A 25,789-nucleotide genomic window follows, 5' to 3' on the forward strand; every position below is an offset into this window, starting at 1 on the left:
TAGAAAAGAAGAAAACTATTTATTTTTGGCACCCAGCTACTGAGCTATCAGCTCTGGTCTTAGAGGAGAAGGTACAAGCAGGTTGGCCTAGCCCTCACTGCTGCCCCAGGGCAGAGAAAAAGATGAATGAGACCAAGTCTGTGGAAGAGAATTAAATGCCTCAGTCCATTAGGCTCCCAGCAGGGTCTGCTCTTGTCTCTGCAGGACAAGTTTATCTGTTGGACTGACTCTTGGAGCTGCAACTCTTTAGGACATCTGTACATACTTAGGAGAGCGAATCCCTTTCTGGTTCCCCAGGAGAACATGGTCATCTGTTCCTCTGCTGGCTGAGGCACTAAGACCCTGGCACCCCATCCTTGAGTAGTCCACTGGTTACTTCCTGAAGGCGGTTTTGGCGCAAGGTAGGCAACTGAGGGTACAACTCAAAGCCCTCAGGCAAGGCCACATTGGGAAGCTTGTAGTAGAGAAGGTGCTGCTTCAGACACTAAAGAAAATGACAGAGGGAGCCCCATGAGCAGAAGCAGTCAACAGCCTCATTGGCCCCTCCCTCCAAAAACCTTGTTCTCCCTCTAAATTGCTTCCTGGTTCTCTTGCCCCCAGCTCTGGCTCACTTACCTCATTGGTCAGCAGCCAAGTCTTCTGCAGCATCCACTTGCTGGTGGCTCCCATCATGTCCTACAAGTATAAAGTCACAGACCGAGCTGAGGAGGACCCCATTAGGATCCAGGAAGGTACTTCTCCTAAATCCTTTTTAGCCACCTAGCACTGCTCTTCCTCATCACACCTCCCACCTGAAATGGGGGTAACCTACTGAGTTCTTTGGATCCTGGGAGAAGATGAAGTTATTAACATGGGCCACAGCCACCGCATACAGCACAGGGCACCAGTGTGGGCACAGAGTGCCTGTCACCAAGGCTTGAAAGTAGAGCTTTAGGAGCTCCAGGTTGTCTTCAGGGGGCGCTGTGTAGTTTTCCAGGGACACAGGCAACTATAAGGGACAAAGAAAACACTTCTATGCAGCTGACCCCAATCCCTTCTCCCCTTCTGAAGGGAAACCCTTGAAAAGGGAACTGTACTTTTGCTGGGTTCACCAAGTGCTAAGACAAGAAAGTGAACAGTCACATGAAGCCCCCTCCCCAAGCTGTTCTACCAGAAGCAGTCACAATTACACTCCTCCTAAACGGAATACTCCCATGCTAAGGAACATTCAATTGGCTCCCTTGCTGCCTGCAGGAGGGATCAACTCAATTCAAGGCCCTTCAGACCCTGGCCCGTATTCCTTAACTGTTCTTCGACCTTTGAACTTTGTTCTGGGCAGGCTAGGACCCTCACTGTGCTCCCTTGTACATTTTTCCAGTCCTACTCATTCTTCCAGGTCCAGCTCAAAACCACGCTCCATAATCTCTAGATAAAGTGTCTCAAAAGTCTCAGTGGGTTTTTGTTTTCTGAGTTTTAGTAAATTAAGTCTGCACCAAAATTTCTGGAACACTCAGTGTGAAGAAGTGGGACTCCTTGCCTACTCCAGTTTACATTCATTTTTTACTCTGTAATTGTAAAGCTGTTATTTATAATTTAGTGGCACTGGATTATATAGTGTATTCCATTGGCCTTTTTGTTGCATACTGTGTTCACACTAATTGTAAGCTCCTCGTGGGTAGGACTGTGGATTTTTATGCTTCTTAGGACTTCATACAATGTTCAAAAGAATTCAAGCATAACAGAGTCACTCAAACCATTGTTGGTGATTGCCTACCTGGGCAAGGGGTAATCCAAGGGCTCGAAGGGCTGCCATGTGTTCCCCAAAAAGGGAAAGACGTAAGGTGACACTGTATCGGCGCTGTAAAGGAAGCAGAACCAGCATGCCAAAGAGAGAGTCCCCGAAGGAGACAGCTTCAAAATGTTCAAGGAAGCTGGTGTAGAGATCCGGAAAGGAGGCCAGGCCAGGCAAGGGACAATCCAGCTTTAGGAGAGACAATGCCTGGGGCTGGCAAAGCTGGGCAAGGAGAGCTGTGATGTACTGTTGGATGGGAACCTCACGAAACAGGTCACTGTCCATCAGGAATACACACATGAGCCTTGCCAGACGGGCAGCAGGAGGCACTGCCTGGAGGCTGGAAGGGCGCCAGCTTTCCAGGATTAGCACCCACTGTAGGACACGGGTGGCTGTGCCCAAGGAGCTGGGTGGTAGGGCCCTAGAGATAGGACCAGAGGCCTGGTGGTAGAGGTGAATGAGAGGGAGGAAAGGCCAGTCTGCAGGTAGCAGTGGCTCCTTTGGCATGGGAAGTAGCAAAGAAGGAATGTGAAGAGGTTCTCCTTGATATAGGGCCTGGGAATGCAGGAGGGCAGGGCGGGGCAGTGTGCAATGCAACAGGTAGCAGCCACGAATGCTGGGGAGGTCCCGGCAGGCTTCTGCCAGCAGGGTCCCTCGTCCTGATCCAGGTCTCCTGCTGCTCCCCAGGTTTAGCTTGTCAGAAAAGTCAGCTGCCTCAGGTCCCCCTGAAGCTCCTTCCCTGCAGTACAATGAATCAAGGAGAGAAAAGAAGGGTGGCTACTTCTTCATCATCAGTCCCAACTATCCTTGAGCTAAGACACAGAGGAACAGTTTCCTAAAAGGCTGTCCCAACTCCAGTCCTAGACATGCTCCCCAACTGAGCCTCAGACTTACGGGAGAAATTCTGGCCGGAAGACAGAGCCCAGCAGCAGCTCATGGGCCAGGTACTCACTGCCTGGCAGCAGGTGACTCACAAGTGTCAGTGCCACGGTGTGATAGAGAATGGCATCTGGGAGTGGATCCGACCTGAGCCCAGCCTATAGAACAAAAGACAAGGAAAGAAGAGGGCCAGAGGTACCTCAAGGGAGGCAAGGCTGCTGATACAAACTTGGGGATTTGGTTTCATGCTGGACAGAGGACAGAGTAATGGTTTGATTGGACTGGAGTAGGGTAGGGAAGATTCTGGTAAGGCTGGGGAAAGGGAAGGCTGCAAAGAGGAACCAATGAAAATAGAAAAGTAAGTAGAGGTAGCAGGAAGATTAAACTCAAAGGTACAATAAAGGTAAGAAAGGAGAAAGGACAGAAATAAAAAACAGACCTACCACTCTCTGTGCCAGTATGAGTATCAGGTACTGCAGGTGGAATTCATGTCTCAGAGCCCATGCAAGGAATGGGGTGAGTCGGGGGACATGAGAGGGAGCTCCACAATGAAGTAAATAATCTTGGAGCCCTGGGGTAGCCAATACCAAAGCAAGCTGCAGAAGAAACCTGCTCAGTTTCTGGGACCCAGCTTCTATCCCTTCCCAAGGCTTCCTGGTATATACTACTCCCTCTATCTAATCCCTCCTGTCTAAACCCAAGGAAAGCAAGACAGAAGTGGAATCTGTCTGACTTGCCCACTTGCTCTCTTCTTTTTCCCTTACTTTCATCTACTAAGGTCAAGATCCAAAGCCCCATCCAAAACCTCACCATCCAAGGACTTGCCTGGCCACAGAGCCCCTTGTGAATTCGGGTCAGGGTGTTGAGAAGATAGAGGAGGGAGGTAAGGAAAGGGAAGGCTGAAGATGACCCAGCCAGACTCAGCGGGGGACAGCCTCCCACACAGCCCAGAGACATGAGGTTAGGGGTGGATTCCGGAGCTGGGGCACAGGACAGGGGATTGCAGAGTGGGGAGCAGGGCCTGCAAAGAGTAGAACAAAGACCAATATTAGCCTCCATCAAAGCACTCTACATAATGGTGCCCTATCAGCCTCCATAGACACGTGACTCTCAGTTCTATAACTTCAAAATCTAATTGCTCTCCTGAACTCCAGCCTGGTATAACCAGAAGCCTGTTGGACAGCCCCCTCTGGACAGCCTGTAGGCATCTCAAAATTTCCCATGACCAAAAGGAAACTGATGTATCTTCTCTCAACTGCGCCCTCTTGCTGAGTTCCCTTTCTCTGAGGAGGGCACCACCAATCTCTAAGGTACTTCCCAACTTCTGATTTATTAATTGTTCTCTCACTTCCCACACTGAACCAGTTACCAATATGTGCTCAACCTTGGAGCCTCCCTTACATTCACCCCCTTTTCACACACACTTCCCTCATATGAATTCAGGTCTTCACCACCTGTCATCCAGACAATATTGAAATAGTATTGCAACAGCTTCCCAACTCTTCTTCCTGATAACAATTTCTCCACTCTCTATTCCATCCTCCATACAACTACCCCCAAAAAGCCTTCCTCAGGCCCTGGTCTGACCATGTCACTCTCCTGATCCAGAAATCTTCACCGCTTTCCAATGCTTCTCTAAAAATGTCTTTAAAGACCTTCCCCAGGATAGCTACCAAATACCTTGCCAACCAATTTCACACTATTCTCATTTTGCAATATTCCCAATATTACACCTAACCTGAACTACAGGCTGTCCCCCAAACTAGACTTCTCTCTACTCCCTATGATCTATCAAGGCTGTGTTCCATATGCTTGCAAAGTACTCTCTCCTCCCCATCTTTGCCTTCAGAATCCTTCTCTTTCAGGTTCAGCTCAGATGCCACTTTTATACATTCCCCCTCCTCCCAATATGAGTCCCTCATGGTTTTGGTGTTGTATTCTCACCATTCAGTATGGTTCCTTGGGCTTAATAAATTTGTGTGTAAATGAAATGAACTGAAAAAAGCCAGACATGAGAAAAGAAAGGGTTTCTTTTGTTTTTCCGAGTCTCTTCCCTTGAGAAGGGCTGGACCAAGACAATGGCTAAACAAGGAGCTCCTGTGAAAGAGGGCCATTCCTTCATGGACTTATGATTAAGATTTATTGGAGGGCCATGGGGACTCTATTGAGATACGAAAGAGACTAAAGTCTAGGTCTCCTCCCAAAAGCACACCAAGCTCCCTAGAGCTAGAACTCAGACTTCTTTCCAGAAGGCCTGGGCACTTCTCTAGAATTTTACTACTGTCAAAGGCAGGATAGGTGACATAGGTGAGAGATACCACAAGGGAGATGTGGCCTGGTCCCAGCAATAATACCTGAGTGAATCCCACAAGCCCTGAAAGGTAGGCTGACTCAGCAGGGGCAATAACAATTCCTTTGAAAGTCGCTCCACATCCTGAAGACACTCTCCAGGACACAAATTTGGCTGGAAGCAAGAGGTACTAAAATTAGTTGAATTAGAGAGAAAGTTATCAATTCTGCTGAAAAAGTTGATGTCCAAAGCTCCTTCTTCACCCTCAGTTCTATCTCCACTCCTCCCTGGATTGACTGGTTGGTTGGTTAATTGGAGAGGATGGGAATTAACCCTCCTCAACAAAACAAAGCAAAGGAGGGAAGAGTTCAAGGCTCTTCGCCCTGAGAATGAAATATCCAGGAGTCTTTCTTGGTCCCAAGTCCCAAATATTCATGGGGCTTTGGAAGGGGCTAAATAGCTAGGAAGGATAAGGTAGAGCTCCTCTTTGGATGATTCTGGTCTTTTGTGAATACTCAAGCATACTCATTTGGTATAGGGAAGACAGAAAGAGGCAAGGGGGGCGGGGGAAGGTGCACTACTCCAGGTAGTATATCGAGTTTGGAACAGGTAGGGGCTCACCTGCTGACTCCAAGCCTGATAGTGGGCTGTTAGGTAGAGCAGGCAGGCTGTGGGCAGTGGGGCCAAGGTCTTCCAAGTCTCAGGCTGGGGCAGCTCCTTCAGGACTTGCTGAAGAATTGGTTCTAATAGAGGACGGAGCCCAGATACCTGCACCCAAGTGACTGAGGGAGGGACAGGTGACAGCTTGGACTCAGTAGGGCTACTGTAAGGACAAAGGGAATAGATGGAAAGTGAGGGCTCATAGTTCCCTTCTTCTTCTCTATTCAAGTGCTCCAGGAAGCTGGAAGTACTGGAGGAATGCAGGTTCAGGGTGGAGCCATAATTTTCCTGAGGCAATGCACTGTGGATAGCCCAGGGTCAGAGTACCCAGCCCTGGAATAGGCCCACATGGGCAGACTCACTTGCTGGCCCAGGTATGGAGTTCTGGGATGCTGCTGCTTGATGCCTGGGTCAAGTGTGTGAGCAGGGTGATTAAGGCTGAGATTCGCAGCACGACAAGTCGACTGCAGGGCCGGATGCTCAACTCCTGGGGCAGGGCCTGAAGGGTCCGAATCAGCACTGGGTAAAGTTCTCTGTTAAAAGAAAGAAGGGGAGAAGACACTATTTAATATTTCCAAATGCCTATTGTGTGAAAGACCCTGGTCTTAGTGCTGGAAATACAAACTGGCAAAAGACCCAATACTTGTCTTCAAAAGGTTTGCTATCCAGCTGGAGGGACATGAGCTATAATCAGCACAGTGCAGGCTAAGCACCAAGGAGGTCTTACAGAGTAAGCTCTGCAGGATTTGAGGGAGGGAGGGAGGGAGGGAAAGCCAAGGAATGTTCCAAAAAGAGGTGAGTCTTCAGACGACCCCAAAGAAGGGCAGGAAGTAACGGGAGAAGAGAGTGCACTGCACCATCCCCTTCAGGCTGTACTTAGCCTTTTCCATGCCTTCTTTCTCAAGACTTCCCCTCAACACTTCAGACACCAGAAATGCTCTGACATGGCCAACCCTAGATGGTGACTTGCCCTGGGGAGTAGCATCTCCACAGGGCAGAGTGTCCCCAGTTCAAAGCCTGACTTTCCTGGGGGCCATAAAGGAAGCTCTTTCTCTTCTCTGGTACTTCCATTCCTCACCTATAAAAGGGAGATGAACTATCAATAATAGCTAGCTGGGGTTTGTAGAGTCCTTTAAGGTGCACTATACATTTTACAGAGATTATCTCTTGAACCTCACAACAATTCTGCGAGGGAGCTGCTATTGTTAGCCCTATTTTACAAGTGGGAAAACTAATCAAAAGGTAAAATGACTTGTCCAGGGTCACACAATTAAAGGCTGGATCTGAACTCAGATCTTCCTATTCACTGTACTACCAAGTCAACTCTAGGGTCTTCTCTGATTCGAATTCTCAGGATCACTGCTATACTTACACAAATAATTTCCCCAAGGTTAACGCATACACAAACTCACACCAGGGGTGTATGGGAAGAATCAAAGAAGATGCTAGCTGCTAGAAGCAGAGTCTTTGTTTCTCAAAGCCCTTCTCACCGGTAAAGGTCTCCCCCCTGGCCATAAGCAGCAGCTACTGCCCAGAGCCTGAAGGACTCCGTGTTCAACTGCTCAGCCTCCTGGATAGGCAAGGCCAGGTCCCGGGGAGCCTCAGACACAAAGCGACACAGGCGACTTCGGAGATCAAACCCACTCATCTAAGAAAAAGTAGGTAGAGACCAGAAGGCAGATCAGAACTCCAGTCTCTCCCTATCTTTGGACAACACACCCTTTGTTCTCAGACAACATCTGTGGTTCATGGAGGGCTAGTTTAATTTTATGGATTTTCTGTTCAGGTCCACAGAGAGCCTTGACCTTTTTTGTCCTCTCCTCTGGTATGACATTTCATGTGCGGAGGCAAGGATTAATTAATAAATTCACTCATTCACATTGGTAAGGCTCCTACTATATGAAAAACATGCAGTATGTTTTTGTACTGTATGGACAGTACAAAGATCTATGCAAAGGAGTCCGGGACGGGGAAGGACACTGGCAGGACCTCTAAGTGAGAGCTGAGTATATATATTTCTAAGTACCTGACTTGACAGCAAAGAACTGGAAATAAAACAGATGACCACTGGTTGGAAGATGGCTCAACAAATTGTGATACTTGACTGTAACTCAGCTATAAGAAATGACATGTGTGATGAATACAGAGATTCATGGAAAGAGCTAAATGAACTAAGAGAGTAAATAAGCAGAATCAAGCAGAATTCATTTACAATAATGTAAATGAAAGGAATAAACCCAAAAATCAAAAGTGAGCATAAGGAAATTATAGAGATCAAGCAGAATTTGAAGAGATAAGAGGGAAAAAACTCCCAAACAGGTACACAAATGTCAAAAAATTACAAGTTTTGGGTCTTTTTCAATGTATTAGTCAATTATGCTGTCATATGGGACAGTTCTCTGGGAGGAGAAGGAGAAAGGATACTGGGGATAAATATGACTAAAAGAACAGAAGACATAAATAAATACTTATTTTAAAGATTAAGGAAGGTCTGCACCCTTCTGATCTAGGTACCCACTGGAAAGAGTTTCTGGAAGTCACTGAAATCCACTCAAATTCTGACCATGCAAGATGGGCAGCCTGAGAAAAGCTTTAGAATCTACTTCCTACTCTGAATACTTTCAAGTTTTCTAAGTAGTAGGAAGAGAGCAAGAGGTGTGAGAGACAGAGAGAGAGACAAGACAGAAAGGGAATGGGATCTGGACCATGGTTTAAATGACGGGGATGACTCTTATACTTGAACTGCTACACCCAGATGGGCTTTCTCAATCTTGATTTTTTAGTGACCTATTCCCTGCTGTCTGTTCCCAGTTTTGGCTTTCATGCCCTGCTCACCAGACGGGCAGAAATATTCCTGCCAGCTGATGCCAGGACCCGGAGCAGCTTCATGGCAGCAGCACAAGGCACGCCATGTAGGTGGGAAATTGGTCCTTCTCCTACTGGTGACCAGTTTGAGGGTAAGAACTCTCGAACCAGAGTATCTATGAGTCGAGGGCACTCTAGGACCTAGAGCAGAGAGGAAAAAGACACTGGGGATCAAGGCATAGGTTCTGATGATGCCCCTTACTCTCCCTGTGTTGCCCCCCCATCTATTCATCACCTTTGTGGCTGACTCCAGAGAGTGCCGTGCCACTCGGATCAGTACAGCAAGAATGTCCTGGACCACAGGAGGAGAAGGGCAGGTCACCTCCAGTATGTATCGAAGTCTAGGCAGCAACTGAGTAGCCAGGAGACCCTAGGTGGGGTCAAAGGAGAAATACTGACAAAAACATGTAATTCAAGGAAGTCAAAGCTTCCTACATCCAGGAACAACTGTCCCTTTCTTAGCTCTTTACTGATGCATGCATCTAGATCTAACCAGGTCTGGTTAGATGCCTTTGCACAGATACCAATCTGGTACCCAGCCAGCTATACCTTGATAACATCATGTCGGGCCAGGTCTGGTGGGGGCCGGGTCTCTGGGGGGTTCTTCTTTTTTGCTTTTTCTGCTGGGATTTCTTCATCTTCTTCCTCCTCTTCTTCTCCTTGGCATGGCATCAAGGGAAATACAGCTGTTCCTTGATACCAAGAAAAGGAGTTGTCCAGGAGTTCCTGCCAGAAGAGGAAGAATCTGGAGATGAGAGCAGACCTTCTAATCTGTTCTCTGGAGCAAGGCTACTGTCCTGCGTTTCCCAGGGATATCTGCACTCAATGACTACTTTGTAGGGGACTTTTTACAAAGAAAGGGAAGCACAAGGCAAGGAACCTGGAATGAGGCAAGTCCATGTTGGAAAGAGCTATGTCCCATTGCTCTAATGGAGGGGCTCAACTCAGCTCTTCAGTCCCAGGACCACAGGTATCTCCTTGCTACCTCCCATCTATATCTGACCCTTCACCATGCACCTCTACCAAGTGAGGAGGAAGTGTTCCTATAAGAAAAGATTACCTCATCTCCAGGAGCCACCAATAGGGCCCGTAGTGCCCACACAGCAGCTGCAATAACACTGTCCACACTGTCATCTAGTGAAAAACGCAGTAGGAAGAGGAAACCAGCATCCAATAGGAGGCGCAGGACACTGCCTGTCAGCTGATTCCCAAATTCACCTGCCTGGGCCTTGAAAGAGTTAGAGAAAGGAGGAGAGGAGAAGAATTTTCAGAAAGGACTTCTTTGAGAAGACAATAGGTTTTTCAGTCTTTCCTTTCACCCCCTGCTCCCTGCATTTCTCACACTAACTCACATGAAGGAATTTTTTCTGAATTAGTGCAACAGAATTTTAAAAAGGCAGTAAGGGAGAGAAAAGAGCTGAGAGAGAAAAGAAGTAGCAGGGGAAGGGAGAGAAGGCTCACTTACTTTAGAGATGATTCGGGCCAACACCTGCAGGGCCAGTGCTCTCTGCTGAGAGATCTGGCTTCGAGCCAAATGGAATATCTCTTGAAGGGAGTATCCTGCTCTCTGGGAGGAAATGAGTTAATGAGATTGGTGCTTAGGCTCTGCCTGGAGCTTCTTGATATCCCTGATGGGTCCATGATGGCAAAGAACCAGAGGGTGCTTTCCCCTATACTAGCAATGTTAAAAATCTTTGGCAAGGTTCCCCTAGGCACATCACCAGCATAATTATCATAACTCCACATCCCTGGGCCCAAGGCTTCACCTCTGCCTCTTCGCCATGATGATGCAGGCCTAGATGAGTGGGCAGGTCAGCATCAGGAGCCAGCAGTTCTCCTTGGAGACCAAAACGTGCCTGTTGCATCCCCTAATCCAAAGAAAGAAGGGGTTGTAATCCTAGGTAGTAGCACCCTCCTCCTCTTCCTAACATCTAATACAGTCTAAGCTTCCACCTTCATCCTCTCAGTTAAGTTAGGGCTCAAACTCCCCTTCCAGGTCAGAGCTCAAGCAAGGGTGATGACAGGAGAAGAGACAAGAAACTAATCTTCACCCCAGAAGAAGCAGAAGCTAATTGTAGATATTTCCATTTACCTTATTGAAAAACTTCTTGGGCCCTCCCTCCTCACCTCCTGGGTTTTCTGCCGCCGGACTGGAGGCAGATCCTGTGTCCACTGAAGTTTTTCCAACTCCACAGTGTCCATATGAAGCCATTCTTTGTGAGGGGTCACAGGCAATTCTGGAGCTAGAGAGGAACACATGGTTAGATCATCTCTTTAGAGTGCTGGGGACCAGACTTCAAGATTTACCTTACTCAAGGGACTGAATCAAAAGCTGAAAGTTGCTTCATCCAGTCTTCCAACTCAAAACAGACAGTTAGTGACGGTCAGCTGCTAGACAACTTGGTCTAGAGCCCTAGGGATCTTGAGATAGCCTCACAGAAGAGCAAACACTGAGCTAAACAGCATTTCTTGCCGACTTCACTCTAAAGAGGGATCTAGCAATCCTTATAAAAAAAGAGGAATAAAAAGTGCTTGCCAAGCCCTGCCCAGAAGTAAGAGGGTTGGGGTGATAGGAAAGGAAGAAATTATACCCAAAGAGGCAGGATCATCACTCCCCTCCTCCACTCCCAACCCACAGAGACATAATCTTTCTTTTCTCCATCCCTCAACCTCCTGCCAGATCTGCCCAGATGCTCTTGAGCTGTCCTAGGGGCAAGAGGTTCCCAGCGCCAATAATTAGTTTTGTTCTTTTGCTAATCACTAATGAAATCATCCTGTTCCTGGAAAATGATTGCTCCCACTGGCCCCTCTGCTTCTGGTATAGTATACATGCACAGATCCAAGTCAGGCTTATGATGAACACATCCTTTCCCCACCCCCACCCCCATCCCCACCAAAAACAAGGGCAGAAAGGACCACAGGGGGTGGAATCAATCCAGGCATCCAGTTCTAATGGGTATTAAAGACCTCCCAAAAGACTGGATCCTTTGGTCAGTGTCTTGGTGAATCTTCCCAAGAAACTACAAAGAGTAAAGCAGGAGAGACCCCAAAAAGAGGCAAAAGGAAGAGAAGAACATGCACACTTACTAAGGACATTCTGTGGTGGAGCTGGGGGGTTCAACCCCCAGGATGGATATGTTTTCTTTTTGCCCCTCTGATAAGTTGGGATAAAGGGTGCCCTTTCCCTCACTCCTCCAAACCTGAAGTGGCTATCTCCAGCTGTTTCCATTTGTCCCCAGTAGGAGGTGGTGGCCCCACTGGCTCTTCTTTGGGGGTCTCATGAATAATAGTCCCCAACTTCTCTTCTTCCATATTTCCCACTCTCGCCTGACCATTGGTGCTGCGCCGAGACTTCAGGAAAGCAATCAAGTTGGGATCTGGGAGGCATAGGTAGGAAGAATGAAGAGAGCCCACATCCCAGGCTGACCTCTCCTAAATGACATGGCCTTTTGTGTCTCTACCCTTGAGTGCTTAGAATAAAATAATTCTCCATACAGCAGTACTCTCCAATTTCTTATATTATGTGTTCTCCCTGTTCTTCCCCCATTTAGCAAACAATCCTACACAAATCATTAGCAGGGACAAAGAAAAGGGCTTTATGGAAGAAGTCATCATTAAGAGGACAAATGTCCTTCTCACTTCCTCTCAACTAAGCAATGGTGATCAACATTATGAAAGTTGAGGTTTCAGGAAGGCTCTTGCCAAGAAGGCCCAGATCCTCCTACCTAGCTGGGCCAGCAGCTTCTGCTGCTCCTGAAGGATCTCCTCTGGGCCCAAGGCATGCAGCTTTGCCAAGTTCTCCTCATGGATGGTCTGGATTTCATGCTTGGCATCCTGACTCTGGAGGCCCTCTCCAGTAATTAGTAAGGGCCCCTGGGAACTCTTTCCAGTCTCTGGAACGCAGGAGCCCTGCTCCCTAAGATCAAGAGTCTCAGATGTCGGAGATCCTGAAAAAGGTTGATAGTTCAATTCAATTCAATAAGCATATATTAATTGAAATTTTATTTTATTTTCCCAATTATGCAAAGGAAATTTTCAACATTCATCCATCTGCTAATTTATGAGTCTCACATTTTTCTCCTACCCTCCCTTCCTTCCTCCCTTCCCCATGGTGGTGAACGATCTGGTAAAAGTTGTACACGTACAATTGTGAATAAGCATATATTAAGCACCTACTACATGCCAGACTCTGTACTAGGTATTGGGGTTACAAGGACAAAAAGAAAAACAATTCCCATCTTCAAAAAAGCTTGCATTCTACTAGGAGGAAACAACATGTGAACAAATAAATAAATATAAAACAAATACAAATTAATTGGGGGGGGGACAGATAAGAAATGGAAACCAAGAGTTCAAAAATATCTTCTGCAAGAGGCAGTATCTGAGGCTCTAAGAGGCATCACTTAAGAGGGTCAGCATTGGTATAAAGCCCTCATGAGTTCACTCACTTCTATGAAACTACTGCATCCTTACCCTTGTCCATCACTACTTTTCTCCCTCTCACCATGTGTCTCATTAGACACAGGGCATCCTAGAAGCTGGGACCTCATAATACCTGCCCTTTTTACAGTGCATAAAATGTGCTTAGTCCTCAATGGGCCTATACATACTTTTCTTTCTTTCTTTTTTTTAGGTTTTTTTTTTTTTGCAAGGCAAATGGGGTTAAGTGGCTTGCCCAAGGCCACACAGATAGGTAATTAAGTGTCTGAGACTGGATTTGAACCCAGGTACTCCTGACTCCAGGGCCAGTGCTTTATCCACTGTGCCACCTAGCCACCCCCATTCTTTCTTTAAAAAAAAATGAATTGATGCCTTTCTTCCTAACATTCTGCTCACTTTTGAATTTTTATTCCCTTTTTTTTTTTAGGTTTTTGCCAGGCAAATGGGGTTAAGTGGCTTGCCCAAGGCCACACAGCTAGGTAATTATTAAGTGTCTGAGACCGGATTTGAACCCAGGTACTCCTGACTCCAGGGCTGGTGCTTTATCCACTGCACCACCTAGCTGCCCCTATTCCCTCTTTCAAGGGGTACAAACTGTAGTAAATTTTACCTTGTGGCAAAGATTAAAAAAAAAACAAACAGGAAATTCAAAGAAAATGACAACTGTGTCTGCAATCTAAAGCACAATTCCACACCCATCTCTCCTAGGCTGGGCTAGCACATCACTCAGTTTCATCTTATTGTATTTACACTGGCATCATTGGCTTCCTTCACTTTCTATCAGTCCATTTTGTTGTTCCATATCCATCTCCCCCTCCTTTCAGTGCTGCCACACTGGTTGGCTCTCAGCTCACTCTGTCTCCTTCACCTTTGAGGCTGCTGCTGTGGGGGGATGAAGGAAGGGATCCTTCTCCCACATAACTATCACTACAATTCTGAAACCACTTATTCCCTTAATTTTCTTGAATAGTCAGAAAATTTCTTGCTTCTTCTCCTTTATCAAGAGTTACTATATCCCTTTTGCATGGGAGTTGAAGTGGGAATATGGAGTAAATTCCTCCTGAGATCTAGCCCTTTACCCCAGTGCTGTTTTTCTATACTGGGTAGATTCAACCATCCTTAAGCAGCCTGCTGGTCCTCTGCTTCCAGGCACATACCATATTTATGTCAACTTAGTGCAGAAACCTGATTTTCTGTAAGCCCTGCTAAGGCTCAGAGCTCCCAAATTCAAGTGATCCATCCTCCTCATACCATAATAAAGGTTATGGACATATACCACATGGTCTCAAAGCACTTCTGAAATGGAAAAAATTAGTCACAAGTCTGTCCCTGAAAATTCTCATTCTAAAGAGACTCATTCATCAGTCTAAGCCCATCTGATGGGAGCTCACCTCCCTCTTGGCCCTGGGTAGTTCCAGTCATCTCTATTGGAATACTATTTGCCTCAGCATTCCTCCTTGCTGCAATCTCCTGGGCAAAAATGCTTCTCTTTCCAGATGTTATTTTCCCCTGGAAAACAGGGAAATAAAGCTGGGTTAACAGTGACTACAATTTTATCATGCATCCATTAAGATCTCTAGGACATAATATAAGAAGCCAAACTCAGCCTTTGAGGACCATAACAACTATAGCTTTTGGAAAAGGAAAGGCAGTCTGAAGAAATGTCTTCCTAGCTTCCCACAGAGATTCAACCACCTCACTTACCTATTTCCACCACATGCCTGGGATCCTACCTTTGTTTACCTGAGTACCTTTCTGTGAGCGATGGAAAGCATGTGGAAAAGCCACTCCACTGGGAAGAGGCAGAGTCACAGCCATTGTACTGGTATCACGTTCCTAGGGAAACAAAAAAAAATGTATTAAAGTCTCCACTAATGATTTCTAATCTCACTCTGATCCCACTGAAAAACAGAGGACCTGCAGGTCCTCAGATGAGAAGCAAATTCTCACCCTTCACCCTTCCAAATAGAGCAGTGCCTACCCCATATCCTGATTGCCAGGAGGGGGAAAAAATATATGTAAAATATGTGTGTGTGTGTGTGTGTGTGTGTGTGTGTGTATATATATATATATATGTATATATATGTGTGTGTGTGTGTGTGTGTGTGTGTGTGTGTATATATATATATATATGTATATACTTCTTAAAAAGATTCTCCCTCCCTTCCTTTAACAAAGAGCACTAAAGACTTCCAGCATTGTCCCCAGTCTACATTCTTTTTCCCACAAGTTATTGCAAGACACACAATAATTTTAGTGAAGACAGCTGTGATGTGCTGGTCATGCAGATCCAGTCTCTCCTCAGGGTCCTGGTCCTCTGGGAGACTGAAGCGTGGACCGGGCCTGGCCCTTTTTGGAGGAGCAGGGACTAGAGTGGGGGGCAAATCTGGAAACTCTGACAAGACAAAAAAAACAAACAAACATGAGGTCACCCAATCTTTCCCAAGAAGTCAGGGCTAAGAGGAGACTACAATGAAAATAAACAAACTAAGAGTTCAGAGGAAGAAAGGGAGAGTTGTCTGTAGTAGTAAGAAGCACTAGGTGACCCAAAAGGAAAAAAATTTATAGCAAGAAAAGACATGTATGATGTAAGGGAGTGAGAGGAGGGCAAAGGAGAAGAAAGGGAAAAAAAGAGAGAGGGGAGAGACAGAGGAGAAGAGATGAAATAAAAAGTAGAGAGAACAGAGAAGTATTCAGGAAATAGAGTCCCAAGGGATGAATGCTAAGGTCCTCCATCCCATCCCTGTGACAAGACAACTTACCATCTAATGTTACTACATCCCGCTGATCTTGCAGAATGGGTGGTTCCTCATCAGTACGTCTGTCCTTCTTGACTTTCTTTACTATCCGTACAGCTGGGGTAACCCCTGATGAAAGGAACTGATTCTGGAATCGCAACAAATCTACTTCGGACTCTCCTGGCTTTGGTCTTGAGAGCATTTTGTCACTGCAGAGTCCTCCCAGTGGAGATCTGCTTCAGGCTCTGGGGTTCTCTTCTTATACCCATTCAGGAACACACAAAAGTCCCTGGGAGAATTTCAGCAAAATGGATATAATTTTAGCCAGCTTCCTCAAGGTCCACTTCACTTGACCCTTGACCCAGCTAACAGATATCTTATTCCCATTTCCCAGAGTTTCAAGGCCATGCCCATGGTTGTAGGACTTCTGACTTGAATGGGAGTTGGACCCTTCTGCTTTTTTATGTTTGTTGTTATTTTAAGTTATATAATTTTGCCTTTATCATTATTCAACAAGTGTTTACTGAAGCCCTCATATCTTCAGAACTACGAAGATTATAAGAAACACATAAGCCACAGTTTCCATGCTTAAGGAGATGAAAATCTGCAAAGAAAAAACTAAAATACATGAAATAACTGGGGAACAATTGTATGGTGTTGAAAAGAAGTGTAACAGGTAAATAATCAAATTTTCCAAATCAAAGAATTGGGACATGGAACTTGACAAAGGATCCTCTTCTTGCAAAGCCTCACTAAAAGTATACTTTCTTTTTGGAATTAGGTCTGTCCTGGAAAATTCAGGGCATGTACCTGCTAAAGATAGAAATTCAAAGAAGGAAGAGATCAGAGCAGGTTCAGAGCAGAAGGTACTACTTGAAGGATAAAGTAACAAGTAAGGCAATGAAGGATCATGGAAGGGGGTACAAGATAAAATTTTTCCTCATTTCTGGGCAGACAATAATAATAATAATAATAATAATAATAATAATAATAATAATAATAATAATCACAGTTAACACTTACTATGTGGAAGGTACTTTACAACTAGTATTTTTTTTAAGGTTTTTGCAAGGCAAATGGGGTTAAGTGGCTTGCCCAAGGCTACACAACTAGGTAATTATTAAGTATTTGAGACTGGATTTGAACCCAGGTACTCCTGACTTCAGGGCCAGTGCTTTATCTACTGTGCCATCTAGCCGCCCCACAACCAGTATTTCTTTTGATTTTCACAAAACCCTCTTGAAAGATGACTTTCAGATCTAAACACAGTCCTAATCTCTCTCCTGAGTGCCAATCTCTCATCACTTACTGCCTACTTGAACAACTCCAACTGGATGTCCCATTGACACTTCAAACCAACAATCAAACGTAGAACTTCCAATTTTGTTCTTTCAGTTCAGGGTACTACCATCCTTTCAGTCACATGGATTTGCAAACCTCCATGTTGTCTCCCTCAAACTCTTCTCTAGGTCTGATTTCATGATATTGTTCTTTCCTGATTCTTTTAACCCCACTGCCTTACAACAATATGTGTTCTGTTTCTTTTGATGGTTCTCCATATATACCATGCTCATTAACAGAGCATCCATAAAGCTCTTTTTGCCTTATAATTTGCTATTTGATCTGAACAATGCCTATAGGGTCCAATTACTATCTTTATATAGATGATCCCCAGATCTATATGTCTAGTCCTAATTTTTCTTCCTAATTATAATTGTGTATTATCACTTGCCTTCTGAACATCTCGAAATGGATGAAATGTCTGTCCCATAAACATCTGAAATGCAACATGCTCAAAGCCAAATTTATCTTTTCCCCAAAATCCTCCCCTCTTCTAAACTTTCTCATAACTCTTACAAGTATCACGATCTGACTAAATTTGTGAGGCATGTGAAGCTGGAGATGAGATCCTGAGGATGAATTTCAGATCAGATAAGATATGGCTAGGCAGTCCTGAAAGATTATTATTATTATTATTTTTTTTTTTTTAGATTTTTGCAAGGTAATGGTTAAGTGGCTTGCCCAAGGCCACACAGCTAGGTAATTATTAAGTGTCTGAGGCCGGATTTGAACCCAGGTACTCCTGACTCCGGGGCCGGTGCTCTATCCACTGCGCCACCTAGCTGCCCCTAGTCCTGAAAGATTATTAAGGAAATCCAGCATTTGTTGGCATAATTAGTCATTGGAATAAAAGCAAAACCAAATGAAAGCAATTCATGTTATTTTCATGTTTGTAGGTATAGAGGATTCCTCCTTTGAGGAAAGGACTTTTTACAAATTTAATTTATTTTAAATTTTATTTATTTAAGACAATGGATTGAGTGACTTGCCCATGGTCACAAAGCTAGGCAATTATTAAGTGAGGTCTGACTCCAGGGCTGGTGCTCTATCCACTGTGCCACCTAGCTGCCCTGAGGAAAGGACTTTTAACTTGAACTATTTCTTCTAAAAGAATAACAGCTCCCAAAATAAATTTCATAACCAAAATTTATCTCTCTAGTGTAGACAAGTTGGGAAGAATATGGTCTCTATCATTGCAGATCCATGGAGAGCTGCTGCTGATACAAGTTTTGTTAAATGTTCCCAATCCAAAAGATCCATTAGCAAATGATATAGCAGAACAATGGAAGAGCTAAGAAGCTCAAATCATAGAAACAGTCAAAGAATGGACTAGATCATATGCCACGAATAATATTTAAATTCAATCTCAACATGAAGTGTGCATCACTTCTGTTAAGATCTCTGCCCTTTTTGTTTGCATTTAATGGGGAGGGAGTCTTAGGAACAAAATGCAGTCCTTTGGTCATTAAAAGCATATAAAGGGGCGGCTAGGTGGCGCAGTGGATAGAACACCGGCCCCGGAGTCAGGAGTACCTGGGTTCAAATCCGGCCTCAGACACTTAATAATTACCTAGCTGTGTGGCCTTGGACAAGCCATTTACTTTGCAAAAACCTAAAAAATAAAAAAAGCATATAAGAAAATTTATGTCTTATCCAGATTCAATGTTGTAACACTTGAAAAGAGGCTAGAAGTATGATTTGGATTATTGTGAAAACATCCACACTGTAAAAAACAGCAATAAGCTCTGCTTTTATTGATTTCTCCTATGATGATGAATGAACAGAAATGTCAATTAGCTGCTGGGAATGTCTCTTTTTTCTTCTAGCTTTTCCCTTTTAATGATGCTAATTGCATTAGTTAAAGTAGCTAACATGTTGAACTTAGAATCTACCCTCTAGTCAAGTCTAACCCTTTAGATGCTGTAGACGGACAAGCTTGGTGATTTAAACATATTGATTCTGCTATCAAGTGTAGAAGTGTAACTACATGAAAAGTTTGTGGCCATTTTTGTATAGTTTGTCTGGAAATTTCCATAAATCCTGTGTTTTAGTAAAGTATCTTTTGTTATTAAAAAAAAAGTTATTCCTGATTACTCAGGCTTTCTAACTGGGCATCATTCTCAACTTCTTACTCCACAATTACTTGACTTATTTATTGCCCGATCTTGTCATTTCTCCCTTTATATCATCTCACATAGATATAACACTTGCCCAGCTCACACAGCTAACATTCTAATTCAGGTCATGATCATCTTCTTCCTGATTTGCTGCAATAGCTTTCCTGCTGAAGCATCTCCTCCCCTCCAGCTAGAGCACCCTTTTCTGTGACTCTATGCTCCTTAATGTAGAATTATCCTTATATGAATTATGTTATGCCTGAATTATGTCTTATAATGAAGTTTTGCATTGGGCTGATTCCTATTGATTTTAGATGCTGTTCTCAGCACCTGAGCTCATTAAAGGTTTGTTTCCTCCAATGTCTCTGTCTGGTCCATGGACCTTTTCTTAATAAACTGGGTATCCAGACAAGGAGTTAACCTATTGTCAGTATCACATCTACTGGTAGAGGAGGGGCACTGAGAATCTAAATATAGAAAGGGATGGCCAACAGGGGAGTTCTTTCTCTCCCCAGGAGGGACTCCCTTATGCCAGAGGTCTGTCACAAAACATATCTCTACCTCTTCCATATCTCTACCTCTCTATTTCTCTATAAGCTAGAATCTCTCTCTCTAGTTTCTGTATAAGCTATAAGTTTCATTCAAGGTTCAGGGTATTTGCTACCACCTAATCCTAGTTATTGTGTTTTTTCTCCTCTCAAATTATCATTTATGTATTTATACATGTTATATTCCTCTGTAGATGTCTTTTCTTCTTGTCTTTGCATCCCCAGCAACTCATTCAATGCTTTTCACATAACTGGCACTTAATACACCTTTGATTAGACTGAATACAAAATGAACAAAGATTTACTGACAGAACTGAGCATGGCTAATTATAAGCAATAGTGAGGAGATTTGCCTTAATAGAGCAGAGATATAATTGGAAAGGATTTAGGAAAGGCCATTACATAAGTAGGATGGAGGGAAATTTAGAAAGTCAGGCAAAAGAATAAGGCTCTTCTTCACAATGCCTAATCCTTATTACTTCTGCTCTCTATAAAACCAAAATCAGAACCAGAGCCTTAGGAAATTTTTTAAAAGGGAAAAAAATACCAAACTAAGTTCGGGGGATGAGAAAAAAAGGTTTTATGGTCAAGGTGATAGAAGAAATACATAAGAAATACATAAAGCAAAGAAAACAGTAGAGATTAAAATTATTATTTTTGGGGGGCAAGGCAATGTGTTAAGTGACTTGCCCAAGGTCACATAGCTAGGTAATTGTTAAGTGTCTGGAATTAATTTGAACTCAGATCCTCCTGGCTCCAGGGCCAGTGCTCCCTCCACCTAGCTGGCTCAGATTAAAATTATTTTAAAGAATCAGTACAGATTCTAACACCAGTCTCAAGATGAGTTTAGAGAGGAGGTAGAAATAGCATTGTAAGGGAACAAAGCTGAGAAAACCAGTCAAATCTGACCAAGTGCTCATAAAGGAGAACTGTACTGAAGGCGACACCATAGAATCATAGAATCATAAAGTATCTGGAGGAGGAAACACCAATGGTATGGAAAAAATCTTGTTAATTCAGCTTCACGAATTTGCGTGTATCCTTGCACAGGGGCCATGCTACTCTTCTCTGTATCATTCCAATTTTAGTATATGTGCTGCCGAAGCAAGCACAAAATCTTGTTAATACAGAAAAAAATATAAGAGAGAGAACACCAACAACTATGAACCTAACTGTCTGTCCTATTTTCCCTTCTTTTTAAAATTTTTTTAAAATGGGTAAGTTAGTTTTTGTACAAATGATGGACCGCATCCTTACCACTATACAATTACCCAAAAGATCTAGGGAACACAAGATCTCATTGCTTTGAATACTTGTTAGGTAAAAAGCATTTGATTCAGTAGAACAAAATACTGCCCTTTACTCTCACTGCCTAAACTTGTTTTGTTAATTTTTCCCCCGTTTAAAAAGCTTTTTTGGTTGTTTTCTGGCCTTGGTTTGATGAAAAACAGAATAAGATTTTTTGAAAGATATAACAGTAGAGGGGCAGCTAGGTGGCGCAGTGGATAAAGCACTGGCCCTGGAGTCAGGAGTACCTGGGTTCAAATTCGGTCTCACACTTAATAATTACCTAGTTGTGTGACCTTGGGTAAGCCACTTAACCCCATTTGCCTTGCAAAAAATCTAAAAAAAAATATATAACAGCAGAGAAATATTAAAAAATTCCCTAATCATTAATATATTAATCGGGAAATAATATATGATGAAGATATAGCATAGAGTCCATGATGAAGGATGGTGACACTTTTATAAGCAAAGGTTCTTTACTTGGGGTTCTATGAGAGAGAAACACACTAGGGGTCTATAGACTTCACCAGACTGCCAAAGGTATACATGAAACCAAAAAAGTTAAAAAATCTGTGTGCTAGAGGTTCCTGTTTTCATACTGGTGCATCAAGTTCGAGAACAATACAGAGCCTCCTGGTAGAGAGGTACTCAAAAGTTCCTGGACTGACCATCTAGAAAGGACATCAAATCCAGAATTCTTTTCATTACTACAACATGTTTCTGGGAGAGAAATGGGGGCAGGAGCTGGGGGAAGGTTGGGAGGGGAAGTAATTAGCAATACTTCACAAGGCTTTCAATATCAGAAAAAAAAACTCGTATTGACTACTCTGACCTATCCATTTGGTCCAAAATATATAGGGTTTGGGTCTCTAACTTCTCATTTGGTGGAGACCCTATCTTTTTAGGCTTGCATTTTGTAAAGCAGCTTGCTCACTGTAAGCATTAAATGAATATTTATAGATGAACTGAACAAAACACCCACAGGTAGGTAGGCTGCTCACTTCAGAAAAGGCAGGCATTCCAAGCTGGTCCTACATAAGTGGGAAAAAAGGTACTGTTTCCTATTATATAACTGAATGGTACAGTAAAAAAAAAACACCTACTTTCCAACCATCTTCATACCATGCCTCCTTGCCTCTGACCTGGCTCTTCAATTTGCACCCTGGGGCTCTTCAATGTTGTTTGGTTAAAATTCTCCATAGCTATATAGACCCATAATGCTGCTGCTCACTGGATATCTTCATAGAATGCTGCTTGGTGGATACTCTTTCTCCCTCTCTACCTCCCCCATTACAGTTAATGTCCCAAGTCAATCAACTGCTCCAAGCTCTATTCATCAGTCTGATGACTTTCTTAACCAAAACAACCATCCATACCCCAACTCATAGATTAAAATGCTCCGCCATATTCCACATTGTGCTACTGAAGTTGAAAGGATTAAATGTAACATACCTGCTTGTAACTCTGGCCTTTGTTCCAAAAGAGTTGTGCTGATTGATTTAATAGAAAATTTTCATTGTTCTGTGAGTTGCCAAAATGACAAACACAAAAGGAAAAAGGAGAGGGACTTGTTACATGTTTTCTAGGCCCTTTCGAAAACATGGTGTCGTCCCTCTGGCTGCATATATGTGCATATACAAGAAAGGTGATGTTGTAGATATCAAGGGTATGGGCACAGTTCAGCAAGGAATGCCCCACAAATGTTACCATGGCAAGACTGGACGAGCCTATAATGTTACACAGCATGCTGTAGGCATTGTTGTAAACAGACAGGTTAAGGGCAAGATTCTAGCCAAGAGAATTAATGTGCGTATTGAGCATATTAAGCATTCTAAGAGCAGAGATAGCTTCCTGAAGAGAGTAAAGGAAAATGATCAAAAGAAAGAAGCCAAAGAAAAAGGCACTTGGGTTCAACTAAAACGTCAGCCTGCTCCACCCAGAGAAGCACACTTTGAGAACCAATGGCAAGGAACCTGAGCTGTTGGAACCAATCCCCTATGAATTCATGGCATAAATGACTTAAAAAATAACCAATAAAAGATTTCTTGAATTTTGAAAAAAAAAAAATATAAGCAAACTGAGAGTAGGGTCTTTCTTTTTGTAATTGTATCCCCAGCAGTTAGAGGGGGCTCAGTGATGTCTAGATTCAGAAGACTGTCCCAAGTTCAAATGCGGTCTCAATCACTTGCTAGTTGTGTGAGAAAGTCACTTAATCTTGCTTGCCTAAATTTCCTACTTTGTAAAATAAACCAGAGAAGGAAATGGCAAACTCCACTATCTTGCCAAGAAAATCCTAAATGACTCTCAACATGAGTTGGACAGGACTGAAACAACAGAATAACAACCCCCCCCCCCAGGATTTTGTATATTCCTGCACATGGTAAACACAACCAATTTATATTGCTGGGACAAATTACAAATGTAAATACTATATATATATATATATATATATATATATATATATATATATACATTACATACACACACACCCCCCAAAAACCCAAGTGCTGGCAAATCTTGGGTGTATCTTTCCCTATAAAGGAACAAATCTAACTAGAGAAATTTAAATCAGAAGATATGTTAAATCTCGAAGAGACCAGAGAGATCAAAGTATCATTTCTCTCCAACTGTCATTCTGCTGTGAAGCTGAAGCTCAGACAAGTCAGAGCTTAACTAGATTAAGATCACATGGCTTAGAAATGCCAGAGCAGAATCTCATCCCAATAATCCAATGCCCACGACATCATACTACAATAACATAAGTTATTTTCCTTAATTTTCAAAGGTGCTACATAAGGTTTGGCTCATGGATAAAAAGAATGACAGTCGATTCCTAGAGGAAGAGGACTCTCACTTTTTTATGGGCATCTTCACACCTAGCCAATGCGGGCACAGGGTAGACTCAGGCAACAGGCAGGTGGGAGCAGTAAAATGGTAGGTTTTTAGTTAGAAGTCCTGGGTTCCAGCTTGACTTCAGGCACTAACTAGCTCCGAGATCAGCTCTAAAATGGAACTAATGACTAATATCTGTAAAACCCATTTACAAATTAGGCTCCTATTTGTATTAGTACAGAATGTGGCACCTTGTGAGACATTAAAAATGGTTCCTTGTGAATCAATGTTTCTCCATTAGGTGTTAAAAATCACTTTTCTTTCTTTGTTCAAGTCGTTTTTCAAAGAAGTAAGAGCTCTTCCGGACCCAGCGATTGATCGTTATGAACTGTAAGTCATCCAACAAATACTATAAAGCGTTTCGTATTTGGCACCGTGCTAAGTGCAAAGGCACGGGGAAGCCAAAAAAACCCAAAAAAACAAAAAACAAAACACAGTCCCTATCCTCTCTAGGGGCCACGTATGCAGCAGGCGCTCACTAAATATTGAATTGAACCGAATTGTACTGAAAAAGATCAACTCTCGGCGGCGTAGACGCGGGAACTTCAAAGGAAATAATGGGACTAATGTACATTCCGGAGAGAGGAAGGAACCTTGGAGTGAGGTCCCGGGAACCCCACTTGCTCTCCACGCACCTGGGGCGGAGAAGACGTTCTCTCCCACGCGGGACACGCAAGTCTCCCAAAAAGAAGGCACCAGAATTGGCAAACTGAACCAAGAAGGAGCCTTATCTCTGCACCGAGGACTATGAGTTCCACCCGGAAACAGCCCACGAGAGACCCTCCCCACCTAACCTGCTCTAGGCCTCGCTGGGCGCCGCCATCTTGCCCCGCAGTAGCAATCACTTCCGCTGCCGAAGGAGTACTTCCGGCCCCTCATCCGCGGGCTCCTCCTCTCTGGGAAGCAGGACCCACCCAGGGGGCGGGGCGAGGCCGCGGATGACGCCAGGGTGGGCGGGGTCGGGGGTTGTGCTGCGGCCGCCAGGCTGGAGTGGGCGGCGCCCGTGCTCCGCCTCTTCCGCGCGCTGGGAACCAATCAGGAGGGAGCGGGAGCCGCCCAGATGTGTTGCGCCCGGGCACACACGAGTGCCATCCCCCTCCTGCCCCCGTCCTGGCTTCGGCCGGGGCACCCAGCCAGCCTGGCCCTGACTTCGGCTTTCACGCTCACCTGCCATCTCTCGCCTCCATTCTTTTGCATGAGTCGAGGCTGGCACCTGGAAGGCATTCTCCTCCTCTCCTCACCAAGCAGTCTCAGGCATCATCTCCTGCTGAAAGCCCTTCCTGATCCCTCCCAACTGCTAGTTAGATGTTGCAGGGGATAGAACCCTGGGCTTGCAGTGAGAAAAATCTGAGTTCAAAGCTAGCCGCAGACATTTATGAGCTGAGTGAGTTAGCTGGTGAAGTCCCTTAACTTCTGTCTGCCTCAATTTCCTCAGGTGTTATTATTATTAATAATAATAGTACCTATTCCCCATGGTTGTTTTCTGGATCAAATAAGATATTTTTAAAACCCTTCATTTAGTGACTTAGTTTCCTTCTGGGGATAATAAGACTCTCCATTGAATCTTAAATCTTGGATTGGATTCTGCTCACAGTCAGATCTTCCAGGGAAATTCTCTATACCATGACACCACAGGTCTAGCATCCCAACACTCTCTATTCCAAATGCACTAGAGACAAAAAAACACCAAGATGATACAATCCTGGCTCTATGATGTATCTATCTGTGCATTCTCATCATTTCTGTTTGTTGTTTGTTTTTTGTTTTTGCAAGGCAATGGGGTTAAGTGACTTGATCAAGGTCACACAGTGCAAGTCTTCCAGACTCCAAGGTTGGTATTCTATCCACTGCTCCACCTAACTGCTCCCATTCTCATCATTTCTATTCACCCATTGATAACAATACCAGTTACACCAAATCTATATCTGTACTCACAAAGGTCATCTCCAGCCATCCTGATC

The 25,789-nt window shown here is 44.0% G+C and overlaps 1 protein-coding gene and 1 non-coding gene across 4 annotated transcripts; both read right to left on the reverse strand.

Annotated features, from left to right (window-relative positions):
- Nucleotides 1-24,681, reverse strand: RPAP1 (RNA polymerase II associated protein 1). 3 transcript variants are annotated; one of them, XM_074235141.1, is made up of 25 exons: nt 24,623-24,681; nt 15,668-15,932; nt 15,152-15,300; nt 14,649-14,741; nt 14,297-14,414; nt 12,191-12,412; nt 11,666-11,842; nt 10,593-10,708; nt 10,232-10,333; nt 9,931-10,032; nt 9,526-9,693; nt 9,015-9,191; nt 8,701-8,835; nt 8,436-8,606; nt 7,091-7,248; nt 5,963-6,133; nt 5,562-5,763; nt 5,005-5,114; nt 3,476-3,671; nt 3,094-3,246; nt 2,666-2,808; nt 1,754-2,510; nt 812-988; nt 616-675; nt 1-484 (listed from the first exon to the last, which is right to left on the reverse strand). In XM_074235141.1, exons 2-25 carry the CDS (start codon nt 15,843-15,845, stop codon nt 335-337), a joined length of 4,185 nt encoding a protein of 1,394 aa, XP_074091242.1. In that variant the 5' UTR covers nt 15,846-15,932; nt 24,623-24,681; the 3' UTR covers nt 1-334. The 3 variants fall into 3 exon arrangements, with proteins under 3 accessions (XP_074091242.1, XP_074091240.1, XP_074091241.1); XM_074235139.1 differs by having other exon boundaries at nt 3,461-3,671; XM_074235140.1 differs by lacking the exon at nt 24,623-24,681 and adding an exon at nt 24,464-24,609 and having other exon boundaries at nt 3,461-3,671.
- On the reverse strand, nt 20,651-20,761 carry LOC141523113 (U6 spliceosomal RNA). Its single transcript, XR_012478330.1, has one exon. It is a non-coding gene; the product is annotated as a U6 spliceosomal RNA (small nuclear RNA).
- Nucleotides 24,682-25,789: the final 1,108 nt, after the last annotated feature.

Source organism: Macrotis lagotis, chromosome 4 (genome assembly GCF_037893015.1).
Source record: "Macrotis lagotis isolate mMagLag1 chromosome 4, bilby.v1.9.chrom.fasta, whole genome shotgun sequence".
Taxonomy (NCBI): Eukaryota; Metazoa; Chordata; class Mammalia; order Peramelemorphia; family Peramelidae; genus Macrotis; species Macrotis lagotis.